The sequence below is a fragment of the Panthera tigris genome, chromosome A1, assembly GCF_018350195.1.
Source record: "Panthera tigris isolate Pti1 chromosome A1, P.tigris_Pti1_mat1.1, whole genome shotgun sequence".
Classification (NCBI taxonomy): domain Eukaryota; kingdom Metazoa; phylum Chordata; class Mammalia; order Carnivora; family Felidae; genus Panthera; species Panthera tigris.
This window is the reverse complement of record NC_056660.1, coordinates 177,874,954-177,895,602: the sequence shown is the minus strand read 5'-3', so window position 1 is coordinate 177,895,602 and position 20,649 is coordinate 177,874,954. Positions and strand designations below refer to the sequence as shown.

General features: G+C 47.6%; 1 protein-coding gene across 1 annotated transcript in view; it reads right to left on the bottom strand.

The window, feature by feature from the left end:
* LCP2 (lymphocyte cytosolic protein 2) overlaps positions 1 to 3,208 on the bottom strand; it is a 45,653-nt gene extending 42,445 nt beyond the window's left edge. Inside the window, exon 1 of the mRNA XM_007077646.3 lies at positions 2,927 to 3,208. Within this exon, the coding sequence (XP_007077708.1) occupies positions 2,927 to 3,004 (78 nt within the window). The 5' untranslated portion in view covers positions 3,005 to 3,208. The remainder of the gene's footprint in view (positions 1 to 2,926) is intronic.
* Positions 3,209 to 20,649: the final 17,441 nt, after the last annotated feature.

Below are 20,649 nucleotides of genomic sequence, written 5' to 3'. Positions count from 1 at the left end.
TCATTTTTGCTGTTGTTATTACCAGATAAGCTCTGATTTTGCAGTCCGCTGACTTTGGCTCTATGTAGACAGACAGCTCTGAAGACTAGGCCTCCCTAGAAGTTTGATTCTGATCCATTAATATCTGGGCTTGGGAGCTAGGATCTGTATTGTTAGCAGGCACTCAGAGGATTCTTATGAGCACCCAGCTTCGGTAGGCAGTGGTCTAGAGCAGGTACCTCGTGTTGTAGATGGGACAACTGAGGCCCAGAGAGGGGAAAGGATTGGCCTAAGGTCCCACAGTGGGTTGGGGACACAGCTGGGATTAGAACTCATGGCTCTGAGCCAGTGTCTCTCCACTGCATTGCCAAGGGGTGCTTTCCTGCCAATTCAAAAAAAATTGGAGGGGTTCAAGAAATCCAAAACATGACCTCTGTCCTCAGGGGCCTATATTCCAGACAAAGGATGAGCTACACATAGCTAAGACAGTAAGACACAAAGGCCTGCCAATCTGCATGGGCCTCCCCAGCTAGGGTCCAGTAAACAGAGCAGGAAAAAAGGTAATATCAAACATGAATTGACCCCTCAGTCTGTTGAGTGCTTCACACGCTGTATTTCCTTTCATTCTTTCAACAATCCCATGAGGGTAGTTATTGTTAGTATCTCCATTTTACTGATGAGAAAGCTGAGACACAGACAGGTGAAGTAACTAAAGGAAGGTCACCAAGCTAGCAGGTGGTAGAACCAGGATTCAAACCAAACTGTCTGACTCCAGAGCTGGCTGGGAGGTGTCTCCAATGGGGTCCTGGCCCCCCTCCTTCATTAGAAATTGCACTGCTCATCAATCCTTTGAACAGGATATCTGATGACGAAGACCCTTCCCCAAATGACTCCATGGTCAGTTCACTCAATATTTTCTCTCTGGGGGGAACTGAGATGCTCAGGATTTGAAGGGTGTCCATCTGAGTCTGTGGGGGGCTGGGACTTCCTGGATCACAGATTCCCACCATCAGTTTTTCCTTTTGGTTTTATGTCAGGAGAAGGAACCTGTCCCAGTGCTGCAGACACATCCCAGGTCTGGGGTCTCCAAGAAAGAGCCTCTCTCGTGCCCTAGCTCAGGCAGACGGCCGTCTTCCCAAATCACCCCTGACCTGTAATCCATCTCCCTGCCCTAAGGGAAGATTTGCCCATGGATTCCGCTGTTGCCCAACTGGGTTCTATATTTCTCCTCACACTGAAGACGGGGCCTGTCCATGCATCTCAGTCTGTTTCCAGGATCCTCTCACTAATTCTCAATTATTGTCTCCTGTCTTCGACTGAGCTAACATGCCACTTTGTAGCATCTTGGCAGATTTTATCTGCTTGCCCCAATGTATTTGTTCTACGTTTAAGAAAGACGTTTAGAAAAATCCTTCAAAAGTCAGTTGTCCCAATCATTTTTGCACCCACAGTGCTGAACACCTAAGTTTACTGTGACCTTTTGGAGAAAAGAACAAAACAGCAAATAAGGGGATCTATCCCACCATGCCTGGTATCTTCATATCTTTATTGTTTAGGTTGAGGAAGAACAGTTAGCTACTATATAAGCTCCATGTGTCTGTGGGTCCTGGGAGCTCCATTCCATCCCTCAGGAAAAAGAGAGGTTGGCTTATATGACCTCTAAAGTCTTGACTTTAAAGTCTCATCTTTACGACCATCTGGAGGGTCAACTGAACTCCATCCCAGCCTCCAGGGACAGAGGTATTAGAAGCTCAGACGTCCCTTACAAGACTTCTTATCCCTTGAACAGGGGTAGAGAGTCCCCGAGTCGTGTGGCTTAGGGTCTGCGCCAGCAGATGTCTGACCCGTGATCCTCCCCGCAGATGACCAAGCACAGAGGTCCAGGGCTGGAAGGCAGGACAGCAACACTCAAGTCCCAGGACTGCCGCAAGCTTGACCTTTGACCATGCTGGCAAAACTCTCCCTCTCAGGGGCCTCAGTTTCCCCAGCTCTCTCAAGCAATCACAACCTGGAGCTCATAGCAGTTTTTCCACCTGATTCACAAGACCCTCCTAAAGCTCCAAAGGGACTCTGTTCTCTGTAAGGGTGTGAGGAGCCCTCTTTCAGGTCATGAGCAATGACTGTCCAGACGCCCTCTCTGGCATTGCACATCCTTGCCTCATCCATTCTTCCTGCCCTGCTGTTTCTTTCTCCCAGGCTTGGGGCTCCACTCACCCCTTTCTTTTTCTTTTTTTTTTTTAAAGATTTTTTTAATGTTTTTGTTTTATTTTTGAGAGAGAGAGAGAGAGATAGACAGAGAGACAGAACACAAGTGGGAGAAGGGCAGAGAGAGAGGGAGACACAGAATCCAAAGCAATATCCAGGCTTCAAGCCATCAGCACAGAGCCTGATGTGGGGCTGGAACCCACAGACCATGAGATAGTGACCTGAGCTGAAGTCAGACACTTAACCAACTGAGCCACCCAAGCGCCCCTCCATTCACCCCTTTCTAGTAAGCAGCCTTGATCTCATTAGTGGTTACAGTCATTCTGAGTATCTAACATGGATGCTGAAGGCAGGCAGGTGTGACTGGAATCCTACCTGTCACATGCAGTCCCTGGGGCTTTGGGTTATCTAACCTCCCAGCGCCTATTTTGCAGCTGAGAAAAGAGGATAGCAGTACTGGGGAGTGTTAAGTGGGACAGTGCCTACAGAGCACAAACATGAGTGCTGGTGCTTAGTAAGTACACTTCCATCTGAGGGCCCCCCTTCTCCCCAGAACTCATTGCCAGGAACACTCAGTGGTGTGTGTGCCTCTACATAACACCTGCTCAACTTGGAAGGCTGCCGCGGGGTTGCAAGTTCTTCTGCTATATTTTATCCCTCTCATGTTCTGGCTCCTTCTTCAAGCTCTGCCCAGCCCGCCAAGGGCAGCCAGCCTCACCACCAACAAAACGGCAAGACTCACCTTCCTGAAGTAGTCTGCAAGGTTGTCGGGGTCCCAGGCCAGGACGTCTGAGCGAAAGGGCACATTCCTCAATGCCATGGCTGCTCTCCCAGGACAAAAGTCACAGGCTGAGCACGAGTGCTGCACCCATGGACAGAGAATCCCAAATCTAGAGCGTGGAGGTGTCCTTGGCTCTTCCAACTTCCAGTTACCGTCTGGAACACCCTTGTTGGAACAGACGTCTTTTCTGCTGTAACCAGATCCCAGAGAGCAACGGCTTCCTCTGCGAACAAATATGGTCTCTTCTCAGAAAACGACTCAGCAAGTTTCCTTTACCACTTCCTCTGCTAGGCTCTAAATAAGTAAACAAGGAAGCCTAGCTCTGGTGGCTGGAGAGGTAGAGAGCGACAAGGTTGGTCATCTCGCCCTGGTCCTGGCCACTCCAGCCCTGTGGGAGGGATGGTGAAAGGCACTTAGACTCCTGTGTGAGTCCAAGCGTGCTTCCATTAAAACTCCTGGCCCTCAGATGTTTATACCGCAGTCCTGCGTGGCTGGGTCTTTGCAGATGAAAATCTATTTTGACGGTTGGCCTAAAATGTAGATAATCTCCCACAAAGGCAAACTGCCTGGGGAAGGAGCATGGCTTTTTAATGCTTTCCGACCATCCCTGAGCCTCTGAGAAAAGGATAACGTTGATATCCCTTCAGCCGCCTCCTTACAGTTACTAGAGGACTCGGTGAGTGAGTCGGGCAACCAGGCTTAACTTCTGATGTGATTGTTCCCACGCTGTGCAACTCACACTAGGACTTAACAATCTAGGAACGTCAGCCTTCCATATCCGTAAAATAGGGAAACAGAGAAAGTGTTTCCTATACACATAAACCTTAGATGCAGGTAACTAAGGTTAATTAAGGGTAACTAAGGAAAAAAAAATTAAGAGCAAAAAGATAATGATAGCTGCTGATGCTTCCAGAGATTTTATTCTCTACTGTTTCCACCACAGATTGTAGTCACTATTGATTCCTCTGTATCTTCTACCCAAAGAGTATATTCCCTGGAGTGGCCCTGTGACAGGACATAGGAATCTGCTGCTTTCTTAGCAGGTCTCAGACCCTGTGCTCTTCTCATAGTATGTGTACGTCATTGGCAGGGGGTGAATCTGGTGTATAAAAACAAATAGATTTCTGCATTTAGATTTCTGTATTTAGTCTCTAAATACAGGTTCTCCACTTCAGCTAATGCTCCATGCACACATGCACACACACACACACACACACACACACACATACACACACACATACAGCCAATCAGTTCTGATGTTTGAGGACAGGATCAAGCTCTGTTTCACTTACTGGGTGACACTGTGTTGGTCCCTGAGGAGGTAACTTTTTGAAGCCTTTTCGAGGGTAGCTTTGGCCGTGTACAGTTCCCATCTTATACACAATCAAGGAGCCCCACTGTCACTGCACCAGCCTCTCCGGGTCATTGTGAGCTTAGAGGAGATCCACATTTCATTCCAGGCGGAAGTGGTCCATAACACGTGGTGCCAGGGGTGCTGGGGGCATCAATCATCAGGGCCTGGTATCTAAGAGTTCTCAACAACGAACTGTGCTCTACAGGGCACAGCCCTGCTGTTCAAAAGCTCTGTGTTGGTGGGAGAGATCACTTGGTGTTTCAAATCACCGGAATAGTGGCAAATGACAAAAAACTATTTGAAGAGAGAGAGACAGACAGAGACAGAGACAGAGACAGAGAGAGAAATCACTTTCAGGTAGGGTAGTTAAAGAATGTCGTGGAATTAGCTGGAATTTAAGCGGGGCCTTGGAAGAGGGAGCAATGTTTCATGAGGAAACAGAACACACAGCACCTGTGGAAAGGAATTTCTAAAATCATCCTTACAACTAGAAGTGTTTTCAAAAAAAGTTCACTCCCACTCAGGAGAATAAATATGTACAGAAACACAGAAATTGAATTAGGTATAGCTAAACATTAGGCTCCTTTGAAAGGGCTATCCACTAAATGTGATCAAGATGGACAATCCATGGAGCCCACTTAGAAGAGAGCCATAGCAGGTAAGAAACACGGACGACAGGGATGACGACGACAAGAATCATCACAGGTGAAGCAGGTGGAGTCCTTCTCATGTGCCAGGGAGTAGGCTAAGGACTTGCCACTGTCTTGTTTAAATGTTGGCACTATTTTTTTTTAATGCTTATTTATTTATTTTGAGAGAGAGAGAGCATGAGCAGCAGAGGGGCAGAGAGAGAGAGGGAGAGAAAGAATCCTGAGGGAATCTGACAAGGGGCTTGATCCCATGAACTGGGAGATTATGACCTGAGCCAAGATCAAGAATGAGATGCCACCCAGGTGTCCCGGCACTATTATCTCTTCCATTTTACGGAAGGGAAAACTGAGGCTCAGAGAGGTAAAGCTACTTTCTGCCTTACACCTAGCAAGTAGGCTGTGCAGCCAGGTCTCACCTGGACCCTCTCTGGGTCCAGAGTCCCTGTCTTCACCTCTCTGCCACCTCCAAGCTCTGACATGTTACACAGACTGCCCAGGTGGAGTAGGGATTCAAACTCAGCTCTGTCTCCAGAGCCTGTGCTCCTTCCTACTCTATCAGTCTCCTTTCCATGAAGGAGGGCAAGGAGGTTGCCAATCTGGACAAGTTACAAAGAGAATCCAGCCACTGCCTTTTGGAGGTAGGCCTTTGGTGACCCCTCTGTATAGGACCACAGCCCATTCCTCGCAAGGACAGCTGGGTCATGACCAGAGCAGGTGACGTGAGGGGAAGCAGTTTGCCTCGGGCCTGAAGACTTTCCTCTTTCTCAGTCCTCGGTGATTTCCCAACAATCACGAATTTCACATCTCCTGTCTCTGGCGAAGTATCCAGAAGCTCGGGGGGCAGGGCCAGTTAGTGCCTGAGAGAGGCTCAGGATGCCAGGAAGACCACAGTGATCCTGTACAGCCTGGCTCACATGGCCCAGCCTCAGGCTCCTTGCCTGTAAAATGGGCAGGCATCATAGCAGCCTCTGGGGACAGCTCATGGCAGAGGGGACAGTGTGGTGAAGGCCAGGTAGCTCATGCCGATCCTCTAACGGACATCAGTCCTGGCTTCAACCATGAAGCAGAGCAGAGAGGGGCAGATAAGGTGCAGGGATTAAAGCCATGACCTGGGTGGGAATGCCCTTTTCCCTCTCTCACCCTCTCCTTCAGCCAGGTGGAGAAACTCAGGACTCACGAAGGAACAAATGGAAAGTTTAGGAGAGGCCTTTTTAAGCTTTACGATATTATCTCCAGGCCAGAAAAGGGGGACACGGTCTCACAGCCCAAAAAGAATGACATGCTGGTACAGGGGAACAGGGGCTCACGGGGTAGGAATTTCAAACGTGCGATCAATGAGCTTGTGGACGAGAAAGCAATACTTGTAGGGAGCGATGTGTCAGATTTCTGACCTTAGGGACAAAAAGTGGACGTATGAATCTCACACCACAACCCGGAGTGGGGGTTCTCCCCCGTATCCCCCCTGCCCCACCCCACCCCATCTGGACTTGAAGCTCCCCCTCTCTCCTGCTAACCCACAGCAGGATCAGGTGGGGAGATAACTGTCTTCTTCACAGCTAGTTTTAGAGGTGAGAAAGATCAGAAAACTCGCTAGCAGAGACTTGGGAGCCACAGCCACCCCATGTAGAGCAGGGGCAGGGGTCTGGAGCTGTCATTGGAGACCAGAAGAGAATGGAAAGTAGGGACTTCGGAGCGAAGGGTGGGAGAGGCCCTAGGAGACTAGGAGAGGCCCCTGAGACATTAGAAGGTGGTTAGGAGGATGTGCTTATTTGGATTTGGTTTGTGCAGAAGGTCTCAGCTGGGGAGAAAAGGGTAGCAGCACGTGGCCCAGAGAGGGTGACCACACGAAGCACGGTGGGCAATGGAGACAACGCCCTCACGTGGCTTCACCTCCACCAAAGTTTTATGGCTCCAAGTACCACCTGATGGAGGTACCGCTAAAATGAACTGCTATTGAACTTTCTTAAGAGCCTGGGTGGGTTTGCCCATAAGGGGAACAAGACTACAGCTGTCACCTTCATGGGGAGGGGACACTTTCCCCCTGCATTCTCAGGGCCCTGTGCGGGTGGAGCAGGAAAGCCAGGAAGGGGCCCCGACCGCTTCCCTGGGCAGGGCAGCTCCACACACCCAGTGACCTCACACGAAGACACAGAATCCTGACCCAGGAGGCACAGGCCTGCCATGCAGCTGCCAGGGATGCACAGAGGCCGTGCTCCCCAGGGCTCCTGCAGGCTGCCGGGTGGGAAAGGTGGGGAGAGACCGGCGCCAGCCCACAGCAGCCCTCCTCCAGGTCCTGCTGTGCTCTGTCCTGACAGCCTCCAGACTCCTCCCTCCCACCCCACACTGGACACTGTCGTCACCTCCCCCGTTCCGGGAGATGCATGAGGAAAGCAGGAACCAGCTGCTGCATGTGAGACAATGAGAAGCAATATTTTTCCACTTCCTCAGAGCTGACGATTTCATTCTTTTCAAAAAGAACACATGTATTTTTTTTTTCATCTTTTCTATCTCTTTCTCTGCTGTTTTCACTGAGGTGCCTCAGAAATTTGAAAGTGGGTGGGAGGAAGTGCTTATTTGGACTTCCTGTCAGGCCTCCCTTCTTCGTCTGCCCTATTTTTTGACTTCAGCAGCCTATCCCCAGATAGTTCCGCCACCAAGGGAAACTCCCCGAGTGCCCACAAGGGTGGGTGGGATGTGGGCAGGGGCAGGAGAGGGGAAGGCAGGTTTCTCATCTCGATAAAAGAGAAAAGATGCTGCCCCCCTCCGCGGGCAGAGTTGGGGGAAAGGCAGCCCTTTTGATCCTCACAAAAGTCCTATGACTAGACGGCAATGCTCCCATTTTACAGATGTTGAGAGACCAAAACTCACTTTCTCACATTCACAGTGGATCAGGAATGCCAATTCAGGACTGGGTGGATTTCCTTTCATTCTTCTACTTTTTTGACTTGTCCCTTCAGTCTCAGCAAGTCACTTAGCTGTTGACTTTCGGTCTGGATTTTCCTGCTTCACCTGTGGCCTTGGTGCTTGTGGCTCCAGAGCTGCTGATGTTGGCTGCATTACCTGCCTTGGAAATATCAGGGCCCTGACCACCAGCTTCTATCTGACCTTCCAGATTTTTGACTCAGTCAGAATGCATCTTTCAATACACTGTCCCAGGAGAGTCACCCTGTGGTCCTTGTCAGTCCTGTGCACCCTACTTCACGTGAGTGTCAGAGCCTTCCTGTGAGCATGGGAATAGACAGTGGGCCCCTTAGAAGGAGTGGGTTAGGGGTTTGGGGAGAAGAAGACCTAGAAAACACACACCATGTCTATCCAACTCTTCCATGAGATCTCAAGGGTTTGGGGAAAGGAATGCCAGAATCAAAAGCGATCCTTTTGAGTGCTCTTTGGGAAAGGGAGCTAGAGGATAGATACCCCTTTTACAGATTGCAGAGAAAGGCTCGTGGAGAACAGATTCCTGTCTGTGGCCTCACAGATAATCAGAAGTGGAGTCTTGGATTTGAAACCAGACCTGTCTGATACTAAGATTCTTTCCTTTGAAAGATGCAGTTTCCAAGGATGGAAATTTTATTAGGTGAATAATTAATATTTACGCAGAACAGGTCATGCCAACTATATGTATTAGGCTATGAAAGAGAGATTATTCTCTATTTGAGTTCTCCTAAAATAATGGATCTTGATATGTATATGTTTTTCTCTATTAAAAAAAAATACAGCCTTGGCAATTATAATGCTGGGTAGATGCCACAGGGTCACTGAATCCCTTAAACACACCTTTCAAGTAGGGAGACATGACGTGGGGCAACAGCTCAGCTGGGTGGAGCTGAGTGGGGCAAGGGAAGGGAGCACTGGAGGAGAAGAGGAGAGTAAGGGAGGAGAGTGACAGCCCACATCCACTTGGGCTGGGACCCTTAGAAAGCCTGCAGTGCCCTGCTGTGGAGACCCCCTAGAGTTTTCTGGCTTGTTCGTGTTCGAGCTGGTTTCTTTCTTTTTTTTTTTTTTTTTAACGTTTTATTTATTTTTGAGACAGAGAGAGACAGAGCATGAACGGGGGAGGGCCAGAGAGAGGGAGACACAGAATCCGAAACAGGCTCCAGGCTCTGAGCTGTCAGCACAGAGCCCAACGCAGGGCTCAAATTCACAGACTACGAGATCATGACCTGAGCCGAAGTCGGATGCTCAACCGACTGAGCCACCCAGGTGCCACCGAGCTGGTTTCTTAAAACCATCCTTACAAATATGTGAATACCCTGTATCCTTCTAATCATTTACCTTGTTGCACAGGATGCACAGAATTGGGTTCTGTTGCTTGCAACCTGTCTTAATCCAGTTCAGGCTGCTATAACAAAATATCGCAAACTGGGTGGCTTATAAACAACATAAATTTGTTTCCCACAGTTCTGGAAGCTGGACATCCAAAATCAAGGTGCCAGCATGGTCATATTCAGGTGAAAGCCCTCTTCCTGGTCATAGTCAGCACCTTCTCCCTGTGTCCTCCTGCAATAGAACAGGCTGGAGAGCTCTGTGGAATCTCTTTTGCAAGGGCGCTAATCCCATTCAGGAGGGCTCCACCCACACCACCTAAGCAAAAGGCCTTGACTTCTAATACTATCACATTGGACGTTAGGATGTCAACATATGCATTTGACACAAGAATTCAGGTCATAGCACAGTAAAAAAAAATCCATAATTGTCTCAGGATACATGCACCAGTCCTCTTTAATTTGTCCAAAAAATGTCAAGGGGAAGAAAATGAGGTGGCCTGGGGTAAGGATGAGAGCTTTGGGCTTTGTGGTGGGGAGGTCCCAGGCTTGGATTCTAATCATGGTAGAATCAACCGGGTAGTCTGACCTTGAGTCCTTTTTACAGCTTCCTCATCTTTAAGAGAAGCTAATAATACTTAACATTCCTCTTGGCACTTTTGTGAGAAATGAAGTTGCTCGTGTTACGTGCCTGAACTGTGTCTGGCCTGTAATAGAGATGCCATACGCTTGTTTCGTGTCCCCAGACAATTTCTAGAGTTTCTTTGCAGCTCTAATTTTCTATGATACTTCTCAGTAGCTGATTAATTTTCTATCCATTTTCTCTTTGGGAACAGAAGCAAAAAAGACACCCATAACCTGATACAGAGGATTTATTTTGAAAAGCTTTCACGGAGGGTCATCAGAGGATGATCATCTAAAGTATCAGCTAACCTGGGACTTTTTGAAAGTGGAAGGGACACCATAAAACTATTCCAGGGGCGCCTGGGTGGCTCAGTCGGTAAGCGTCTGACTTCCGCTCAGGTCACGATCTCGCGGTTCGTGAGTTTGAGCCCCGCGTCGGGCTCTGGGCTGACAGCTCGGAGCGTGGAGCCTGCTTCGGATTCTGTGTCTCCCTCTCTCTCTGCCCCTCCCCCACTCGCGCTCTCTCTGTCTCTGAAAAATGAATAAACGTTAAAGAAAAACAACAACTACTGCAGGACAGGAGGCATCGTTGGGGGCCATCCTGCAAACGGGCACCCTATATTCAGTTATCGCACAGTTATACTTCTTCCTTGGCAAGTCTTCTACGGGATGTCATCTGCCCTCATCAGACAGAATCCCCTATGCTTTACTTGTCCCGGCAAATGGGGACTGTGTTTGCATTTAGCAAGAAGTCAGAATCCCACGTGCCACAGGCAGAAGCCTCAAATGTAACTAGGTAGAGGTATGTTCCAGCCCACGGCCATGAGCCTAGTGACTGTTACTGCCCAGCTATTCAGTGGGCCTCCTCAGAGCACTGTCTTGACCTAGAGGGGCCACTCTATTTTTAAACCCAGGAAACTACACAGGCTCACAGCTCTTAATTTAATGTGGTGAAAAACTAACCGAAGTGCTAGATTCTCACAAGCTTCCCTCCTCCCTCCCCGACCCTACCACTGCCCCTTGTTAATCTGTTATAGAGTTCATGCCTTCTCACAAGCCTCTCGCACTCCCATACTGCCAGGCTTATGATTTAGGAAGTCTCGCCAAGGCAACTTCAGGCTAAAATCTCCCCAATCTGCAGCATCCTCTGACAGAGGATTTCTGTTCCTGTTTGAGTGGTTTCCTGCATGAACCCAGGGACTCAAATGGACTCAAGTCCATTCTGGAGACCTGCCAGCATGATTCCTGCGGTCCAGCCTCTCTTCCCAAGTCTAGCCCCTCAAAAGCTTGAAGCCACATGCAATTCTCTCTCTACCGACAGAAGCTATAGGAGTCAAGACTCAGATTCTGGAGTCAGAATAACGTGTCTGAACCCCAACCCTTATTCTCCCACTGTGCAACGTGAGGCAACTTACTTAACTTCTCTGTGCCACGGTTTTCACAAGGGGATGGGGAAAGCTAAATAATAACATCCACCTCAGTGAGCAGTTGGGGGGATTGAGCCAAAGAAAATCCCAAGCTCAGAGTACAGTCCCTGGCACACTGTGGATGCTGACCCTTGCTGGCACAGTCCACCGTTGGGAACTTGTCTCACTCATCCCTTCCCAGGCACCGGCCCAGAGGGGCAGTTCTCCATTGCCATGAGCTCCCCAGGTTGCACGTGACACCAAGCTCCCCGCATCACATGTCGGTAGGCATCAGCTGCACACACTACTCTGTAATATTTCTGATGGAGATAGATAGCAAGAGTGACGGAGCTGAACTTTCCTAATAATGAAGAAGAGATTCTGCAGGTTCACAGGCTGATGCGGCCAGGGGGACATGTGAGTGAGTAAAGAAATCTTGGTAGGAAAAACAGGAGCCCAGGGAAATAACAAACGGCAGCTTACTCTGGATATTAATCAGAAAGATGATAAGGAGGGGGGGAAGTCTGGGGCAAAGATGAAGCAGCCCGGTTCAAGCTAATTGTTGCCACGTTATTATGAGGGCCTGCTGGTGCAGGGCTGGTGATTAGGGCCCAGTGTCATCAGTCACCAGATATTTACTTAAGGAAAGCTAGAAAACTTGATTTTATGTAAAAAGGAGATGCAGTTTGGTGGCGCCTGGGTGACTCAGTCCGACTTTGGCTCAGGTCATGATCTTGTGGTTCATGAGTTCAAGTCCCGCGTTGCACTCTGTGCTGACAGCTCAGAGCCTGGAGCCTGCTTCGGATTCTGTGTCTCCCTCTCTTTCTGTCCACCCCCACCCCAACTTGTGCTCTGTTTCTCTCTCTCTCTCTCAAAAATAAATAAAGATTAAAAATTAGGGGGGGTGTGGAATTCAGTCAATGTCCTAATCTTGGAATCTGTGAATAAGTTCAGTCACATGGCAAAGAGGAATTCATTCAGGTTGCTAATCAGCTGACCTTTAAATAGGGAGATTATCCCACAATATCTGGGTGGGCCCAATGTACTCACAAGAGTCCTTAAAAATGGCACAGGGAGGCAGAAGAAAGAGTCTAGGGAGATGTGACTGTGGAAGCAAGGCACCGAGAGATGTGATGTTCTGGTTTTGAAAATGGAGGAAGGAGGCCACAAGCCAGGGGATGTGAGTGATGGCAGGGAAAGGCAGGGAAAGAGATTCTCTTCTACACCCTTCGGGAAGGAATGCAGCCCTCTTTTTAGCCTAGTGAGACCTCTGTCAGAGTTTTTATTTCCAGAAGTGTGAGATAATGAATTTCTATTGTTTTGAGTCACTAAATTTGTGATACTTTGTCATAGCAGCAGTAGAAAACTAATATATCGATTAACTTTTAAAAAACCACGTGGGCCAAACAAACCACACATGCTGACTGTAGAGTACCTACAAGCCACTTCTGATTGAGAATCTGAATGATATCTTACTTTTCATGTTGGAAGTGCCTGATGACCTAATCCATGTCTGAGAGGTGCCCAAGATCACATAGCAGTGACTCACACTAGGGATGCCGATTCTTAGAATAACATTCAAGTGCGTCATATGTGCTTATGCCTTCCAGAAACACAGCTACACATGGCTGGTAGAGAGAAAGAAATGGCGATTCAAAGGGTGGAGGCCATTTTGCCAACTGTTCTTTTCAACGACAACAAAATGACTGCCCCCCATGAGTTCAAGAAGGCCCATTACGGGCACTGTTTCCAGACCTCAAATTCTGTCCCAAAAAAGACCTCTTTCTAGACACAGGGAATTGTGCTGGATCCTTTCCTTGTCATTGCTGTCAACTTAGCTGCCACTTGCCAGACTGATGTTTCTGTTTCGCAAGCCATTCACATTTCTTCCCTCCTTCCTTCCTTCCTCCCTCCCTCCCTCCCTCCATCCCTCTCTCCTTCCCTTTCTTTCTTTCTTTCTTTCTTTCTTTCTTTCTTTCTTTTTTCTTTCTTTTTATTACTTCCTCCCTTCCTCTCTCCTTCCCTCCCTCCCTTATTTCCTTCCTTCCTTCCTTCGTTCATTCCTCCCTCCATCCATCCCTCTCTCCTCCCCTTTCTTTCTTTCTTTCTTTCTTCTTTCTTTTCTTCCTTCTTCCCTCCCTCCCTCCATCCCTCCCTCATTTATTTCCTTCCTTCCTTCCTTCCTTCTTTCTTTCCTTCCTTCCTTCTTTCTTTCCTACCACAGGTAATTTCCAAGGCACCCTTCATGAACAAATATGTCTTCATTCAGCACCATCTCTGGCATTGGTTTTCTGAGCCCTGGGTCTGGGATTGCTTTACATATGAAGAAAGGATGCTTCAGGACTGGAATGTCTAGAGTTGAATCACTGGGAAAGAGAACTGTACACTTGTAATTACAGAGCAGCGAAGTCCCCCAAAAATGGTAGCTCACGAGTGCCTTTTGGCTATGGGTGTCCTGTTGGGACCACAGTGCTCCCTACTTTCCCCCCTCCCAGAAAATGATCTTGAAAGTCTTTACCTGGAGCATGTTCTTTTCAGTTCGCCATAGTCCCCAGTCCTCCCCACCCCACTATCTTAGACCGTTCCTCTTCACTCATTTACATTCCCTGTCAAGGCCCCCAAAGAGTTTGACTTTGTGGCAATTGATTTTTGTCCAAGTTCCACATAATTCAATTCACTCATTTGTTCAAAAAAATATTTATTGAGCACCTACTATGTGCTAAGGATGTTCTAGTTAATGGGATTCACCAGTGAACAAAGTCCTTGGACTTATGGAGCCTTGTAATGACAATAAGAATTGCAATGATTACGATGAATAACAAGCATTGAGTACATACTTTGTGCCAGACTATGTTCTAAGCCCTTTACATACTAGATAGATAGATAGATAGGCAGAAAATGTAATAAAATTATATAAGATATATATTCATAACAGGTTCACAACAGTCTTATAAAGTATTTTTGCCACTATAAAATAAGGAAACTGAGGCACAGAGAAGTTCCCTCCTTATGGGGAAGACCGACATTAACAAAAGAACAAATAAGAGGCTCTAGGATTCCACTGTCCAATATAGTAGCCACCAGCCACATGTGGCTATTTAAATTAAAAATACTTAAAATGAAATAAAATTTAAATTTAAATTCCTTGGTCACACACATTTCAAGCACTCAACAGGCACTTGGAGCCAGCGGCTGCCATTATGGACACAGTTATTTCGGGAAGTGCTGGTCTAGCCTGTCATGGTTCATAATGGAAGCTCCAGGATTTGAATTTTCCCTGACACTCTCCAGCTGGGAGCCTTGAGCAAATTTCTTAGCCTCTCTGTATCTCAAGTTATTGATCTAGAAAATGTAGTTAAGAATAATGCCATCTTCAGGGAGAAGTTAAATTAACTCTTGGATGTTTAGAACAGTGTCCAGCTGTCAGTAACCATCCGATCCATTACAGCTATGACTATGAATATATAAAATGATAGGAGTGATGAATGCTACACAAACAGATAAAACACAGTGAGGGAATAGACGATGACAGCTGCCTGTGTGGACAGGTTGGTGAAGGTGGCTCTCTGAAGGCGATGGCATCTGCATGAAGTCAGGAAGCCAGACTCAGGTCACCACAGAAGGACATCTGGACAGAGGCTATGGGCCAAGTCCCTAAGGCTGTAGTTGCTTGGAGTGTTCCAGAAACAGCAGCCTAGCTAGAGTAGCTGGGAAGGAGTGAACCAAGGAAAGAGGAGAGAGCCAGGCTCAGGAGATAGTGAAGGACCATCATCTGTTCTGAGTGTGGTAGGAGCACCTGGCCAGTTTTGAGCAGAGAAGTGATGGGGTCTGACTTACTTTTTGAAGGGTCACCCTAGTCATGGGCGGAGGCAAGGAGGCCCCGTAGGAGGCTGCTGTAGACAACAAGCCAGCTGGTAACAGTGAAAGGAATGGAGATGAGAAAGTTTCACCTTCAAGGCAGTCCTGCCCACTGGCTGTCCCCTCTGCCTGGTACCCGCTTTGCCCAGATGCTATCCTGGCTCACTCCTTTATTTCCTGAGGTCTTGACTCACCCTTGACTGAAGTCGCCCTTTCAGAAAAGGCTCCCTGTCACCCTTCCCTACTTTTTCCCTCTTAGCACTTACCCTAAACTAAAATACAGCATATTTTCCTGGTTTTGTTTACTGTGGGGAGTAAGTGTGAGGTTGGGGATTTGTGTCAGCTTTGCTCATTATTGAATCCCCAGTGCTTAGAGCAGTCCCAGCACAAACTAGGTACTTGGGAAGTATTTTTGAATCAATGAATCAATGAATGAATGGTATAGGTAAGGAGCGAGAAACAGGTGATAATTGAGAAAACTCAAGCACAGAGAAGGGAAGACACTGTCCTAAACCCACACAGCAGTTAAGGGCAGAGCCCGTATTGGAGCCCCAGACCTCCCACCCCTGTCCCTGTACTCTCCCCTGCTCCCCACCACCTGAGGCAAGTTTCCCTTTTTTCTCAGAGCTGGAGCTCCCCATGAGTGATGAGCATTTTTTTCTCTCTGTGTTTAGTTGTCACTTTTCCCAATGACCCAACTGTGTCTTTCCTCACTTCCCCATTTTTTCCAGGCTGTATTCTTCTGTTTGGCTAAACTTTCCTTTTTCTACAGTCCTGGCTCAATGGCAATATCTGAACAGTTAGATGCATCATGTGGAAAGAAAGGGAACAAGACGCTAAGATGTCCAATTTGGTTTCTCCATTGTGGCAGCCTATACAATAAGGTGCACAGATATGGCCCCGTGGCTGGGGCCCGATGGGGGAGTGTGGTGGGGGAGCTAAGCCGGCTCAGCATCCTTCCTTGAAATATTCACGCTTCTCAGCAATAATGGTGGGTTGTGAGTTTTCTCTGGTACCTGCCCAGGGATTGCCCCTGAGAAACCACACTCAATCTGCTCTTGAGAGCTGAGACACCTGGAAGCTCAGCCTTTCCTTCCCACTACGTGATGGCCTAGAGGGCCTTAGAGCTGGTCAAGCATCTTCCCCTTCCCACCTCCCCTTCCTGACCCCTGCAGGGAGTCTGCTTCCCCAGCCCACCAGCTGGCCATTCTGGACTCTTACCCATCCTTCCTCTGGGAGCAAAATTCTCCTCCTTATTCTTCATCGTAGTAATAAAATTAAACAGTTACCTTCTAGGACACTTATTCTATATTAGGCACTTTGCAAATCCACAATCCTTGCACAGCCAATTTTACAAACTGGAACCCTGGGCTTCAAGATTACCCCCAGGGGCCGGTGATGGAGTTGAGTTCAATCCTGGGCCTGTCCATGTCTGATTCTGAAGCTAGTTTTCTTTCCCCCAGACACAATCACCGTTCATTCATTTATCATTCATTCATTCATTCATTCAGCAATTCTGTATCAAGCCATAGTATGTACCAGGCACTGTTCTAAGCACGAGATGGTGATGAACAAGACAGATAGGGCCCTGCCCACAGAGAACAGTGGGAGAGAAAACAATGAACGCAGCCAGAACGTTTTCAGGAGGGATGACTGCTGTGGACCCATGGAGACAGGTCAGTGTGTGAGAAAGCACAGTGGAGCCATCTTCTCCACTGGGCGGTTGGGGAAGGTTACCTCATGCTGGTGGGTGCCAGATCCAGCAGGGAGGAAGCACGTCTCTGGGAGGCGGGGCCAGGTTGGGAAGTGGCCAGAGGTTGAGTCAGGCCATCCAGAGCGCGGGGAGGTGCATGGCTGACCTTGGGGAAATCACAGGGTGTTGTGGGGCTCCTTAACCACTAACTATGTAGGGGCGTTTTTGCCTCTCAGTGCCAGCCCTTCTTCATCAAGCAGTATATTCCATCTCCACCATTAGGCTTAATGTCAATCAGCTCTTCTTCTCTCCTTGTCCCTCTTTTCTCTGGTTGGGTTCTCGTTAACAGATTTTTCTCCTACTGGCACCAGAGGCTGAGGAAGCTTAAAGCAACAGTCACAGTGGAGAGAGCTGACAGCAAGAGCTCCCTCGAGCTCCCCCTGGGGGCCTTTCTCCAAGCTACTTGCCTTTCAGCCTCTGCTGCCCCCTCCCTCTCTGTCCAGGCCTCAGACACCTCTATTCTCCCTCTTTGCCCAGCCCCCTTCAGACCCAAGCTTGGTAGGTCCTGATGCCTGGATTTGAGTTTGGTTGCCCTTCCCCTGCTCCCCCACCCCCAGGCTTATGGACCCTTCCTGGTTCTTCTCAGCTCTTCTCTAATCACCTGGCCAGGGTTCTAGGGCCCCATGGCCAGACTTAGAGCCCCCAGAATCCACTTATCTGGAAGATACCAGAATCACTTTAGATAACTCAATGCAAATTAAGAACATTATCCTGTCCCTTCTATGAGAATGTCTAAAGGGTCCCCTTCCTAAGTCTCTTCCCTATCAATGCTGAGCATCACCTCCTTTGGAAAACTTCCTTGAACCTCCAAATGTGGGGTGGGGTTCTCTCCTAAATGCTTCCAGGGGGTGCTGCACCTACCCCTCATGTAGCACCAACCAGGAGTAGTCTTCTGACTCTCTCCCACTAGAAGGAGGTCTCTGAGAAGGCAGGTCAACATGGTATCTTTAGGAGTGGCAGGGTGCCTGGCACACATAAGTGAATGAGCCTTATGAGGTCCAGCTGGCCCAAGTATGAGGCTGCCGCCAGCCTATCACCAGGACCATAGAAAACCAAAGTGCATGTTCATTTCCATTTCTGAGTATCCAAGGTGTGAGAATCCCTCCAGAAGATGGCTTTTCAGCTTGCTTCCTCTTTGGTTTCTCCTAAACGCGAAAAAACTGGGGGATCTGTAGGCTTAGCCAGGGCTGAAGGGTCAGAATCACATGTGTCACGAGCACCGTGTGATTGTAAGCACAGAAGCCAGACTTCCTATGACATAACCAACATGGTCGATGGGGCTTTTTGCATTTCCAGAAAGACTCCAAGCCACCCCTGTTTAGAATGTTGTGAATCCCTGGCACTGTCCAGCATGCTGAGCCAGTCAGAAGGCAGAGGGGCCCGTAAGGGGGCCAGTGGCTTTATACACATGCACCACCCAAATCCCTTCAAGTTGTCTGTTACCCTCGTGTTTTGTTTTGTTTGAACAAAGTTATGACTTTTTTCTATCTACAAAGTTAAAACACAGTCATTATGGAGACAACAAAATACAAGCAAGAAATAAGAATAATAAAAATTAAGCATTTAGAATTTTATCATTTTTTTTTTAAAAAAATCATACACGCAAATGGGATCACACTCTTCATAAAATTCTTTCTTTTTAATGTTTTTTTAATGTTTATTTAATTTTGAGAGACAGAGAGAGACAGAACGTGAGAGGCGGAGGGGCAGAGAGAGAAGGAGTCACAGAATCCAAAGCAGGCTCCAGGCTCTGAGCTGTCAGCACAGAGCCCGACGCGGGGCTTGAACTCACAGACCGTGAGATCATGACCTGAGCTGAAGTCAGACGCTCAACTGACTGAGCCACCCAAGCACCCCTTCATACAATTCTTTATAACCTCTTTTTTTTTTAAATATATGCAACATACTGTGAGCAACTTTCCCTGTGGTTGAATATCATCCCAAAGCAGCTTTTTAAATGGCTGCAGCATGTCCTGTGATATGCAGGTACTAGAATTTATTTCATTAATTTCTCATGGTTCGATACTTAGGTGGGTTCCAAATTTCACTACTATAACCAACTCAGAAACAGACATTCTTTCAACTAAACTGCTGCACACAGCCATAATTATTTCTTTAGGATAGATTGCTGGATTACACGTGCTTAGTTGGAGGATATGAACTTTTATAATTTTACTACAGCTCGCCCACTGCTCTCTACCTGGAAAGCTTTAATTTTGGCTCCTGGCAGCAGGGCAGAGAGGTATGTATCGTCATTTTATGCCATTTTCTCTGGCCAAGGCTGCCTTTGGTGTTCACTCAACCTGTTTTCAGTGGGATGGTGGATGGTGGGCCATGCGGTTGGCCCCAGTGCCCACCTGGGAAAAGCCCCAGAGAAACATCAATAATCTGGTTTATGCCAAGGATGGCTGGTGAGAATATCAGAATCACTCTTGGAACAATGATTTTTAAAATGCCATGATGATCCTATCAGACAAAACATAGAGGTTCAGAGATTCTGGGGTTTGAATCTTGACTTTGAGGCAAAACGGTACTGAGCCTCAGTTTTCTCAGCTGTGAAATGGAATCATAGCACATTATGTGATATGTTGTGTTTGGTCGGGAATTAAATGTAATCAGGTGTGTAAAACCCATACCACAGAGTACCAAGTGAGGCTTCAGCACATAGTAGCTGGAACTACTATCAAATAGGCACAATAATTTGAACTAATATAATAAATTGTTTAGTTGAGGCCCTTAAGAGAGCTGTTAAACTGTTAAGAATGATTTCTAACTAATGTAGCAACTATTCTCATGGGAGGAGATGAGTTAATTTCCTTGGATATTTACTATATTCTGTTTTGTAATTCAGTGTTCCTTAATATGCCCTATGAAATGTTATTTGGCTTAACAGACTGTATTTTCATAAAGCTTGCCCTAGCTAAAGCTAACTCAGGCTTGGCCACCAGGCCAAAGTCTCCTTTGCAGGTATACTTGGGGAAACACAGATCCTGTGGTCTCAGTGGACACCCTGGCTCAGGTCTCAAGGTGGGCGCCAGAGATCTCATTAGCAAACTTCCAGGTAATTCTTATAGCTAGCTGAGCCCCAGACTGCAAATTGGCATTAGGAAATGCCAGAAGGCATCCATAAACTGGATGTTTGGAGACTTGTAAAAAAAAAAATGCCATTTTTGTTTCATTCTGGCAAAAAACACTTACCAAAGTGTCATTTCTACTATATCCAGAAGAAAACATGGTCTTGGGTCTTTTAACAAGGTCAGCTGTTAGTTGTTTGTTTGTTTAGAGAGAACATAGCAAGGGAGGGGTAGAGAGAGGGAGAGAGAATCCCAGGCAGGCTCTATGCTGTCAGTGTGGAGCCTGACATGGGGCTTGAACCCAGGAACTGTGAGATCATGACCTGAGCCAAGATCAAGAGTTGGATGTCCAACAGACTAAGCCACCCAGGTGCCCCAGTCAGCCCTTAATTTTAAGCCTTCTCTTGTGATGTTATATTTTTCTTTCCATCCTAGACCAGTCTCTCAGGGGGCCTGTGAAGTGTGCCTTCTGGTTCAGAGTGCTGGCTGAGCTGCATAGCCCAGGGGTCCCCTTCCATCCCTGAGGATGCAGTCATTCTGGAGGGTGTGCTGTTTTCCATTTATCCTTTGGCGACATAAGTGCTGCTTCCAACTGGCTCTGTCTGCAGAAGCCTTGTGTTAGAAACCGCTGTGTTCATAACTGGTAGCTTGGTCTAGAAAAGAGGGAGAGTTTTTTTTAATGTTTATTTATTTTTGAGAGGGG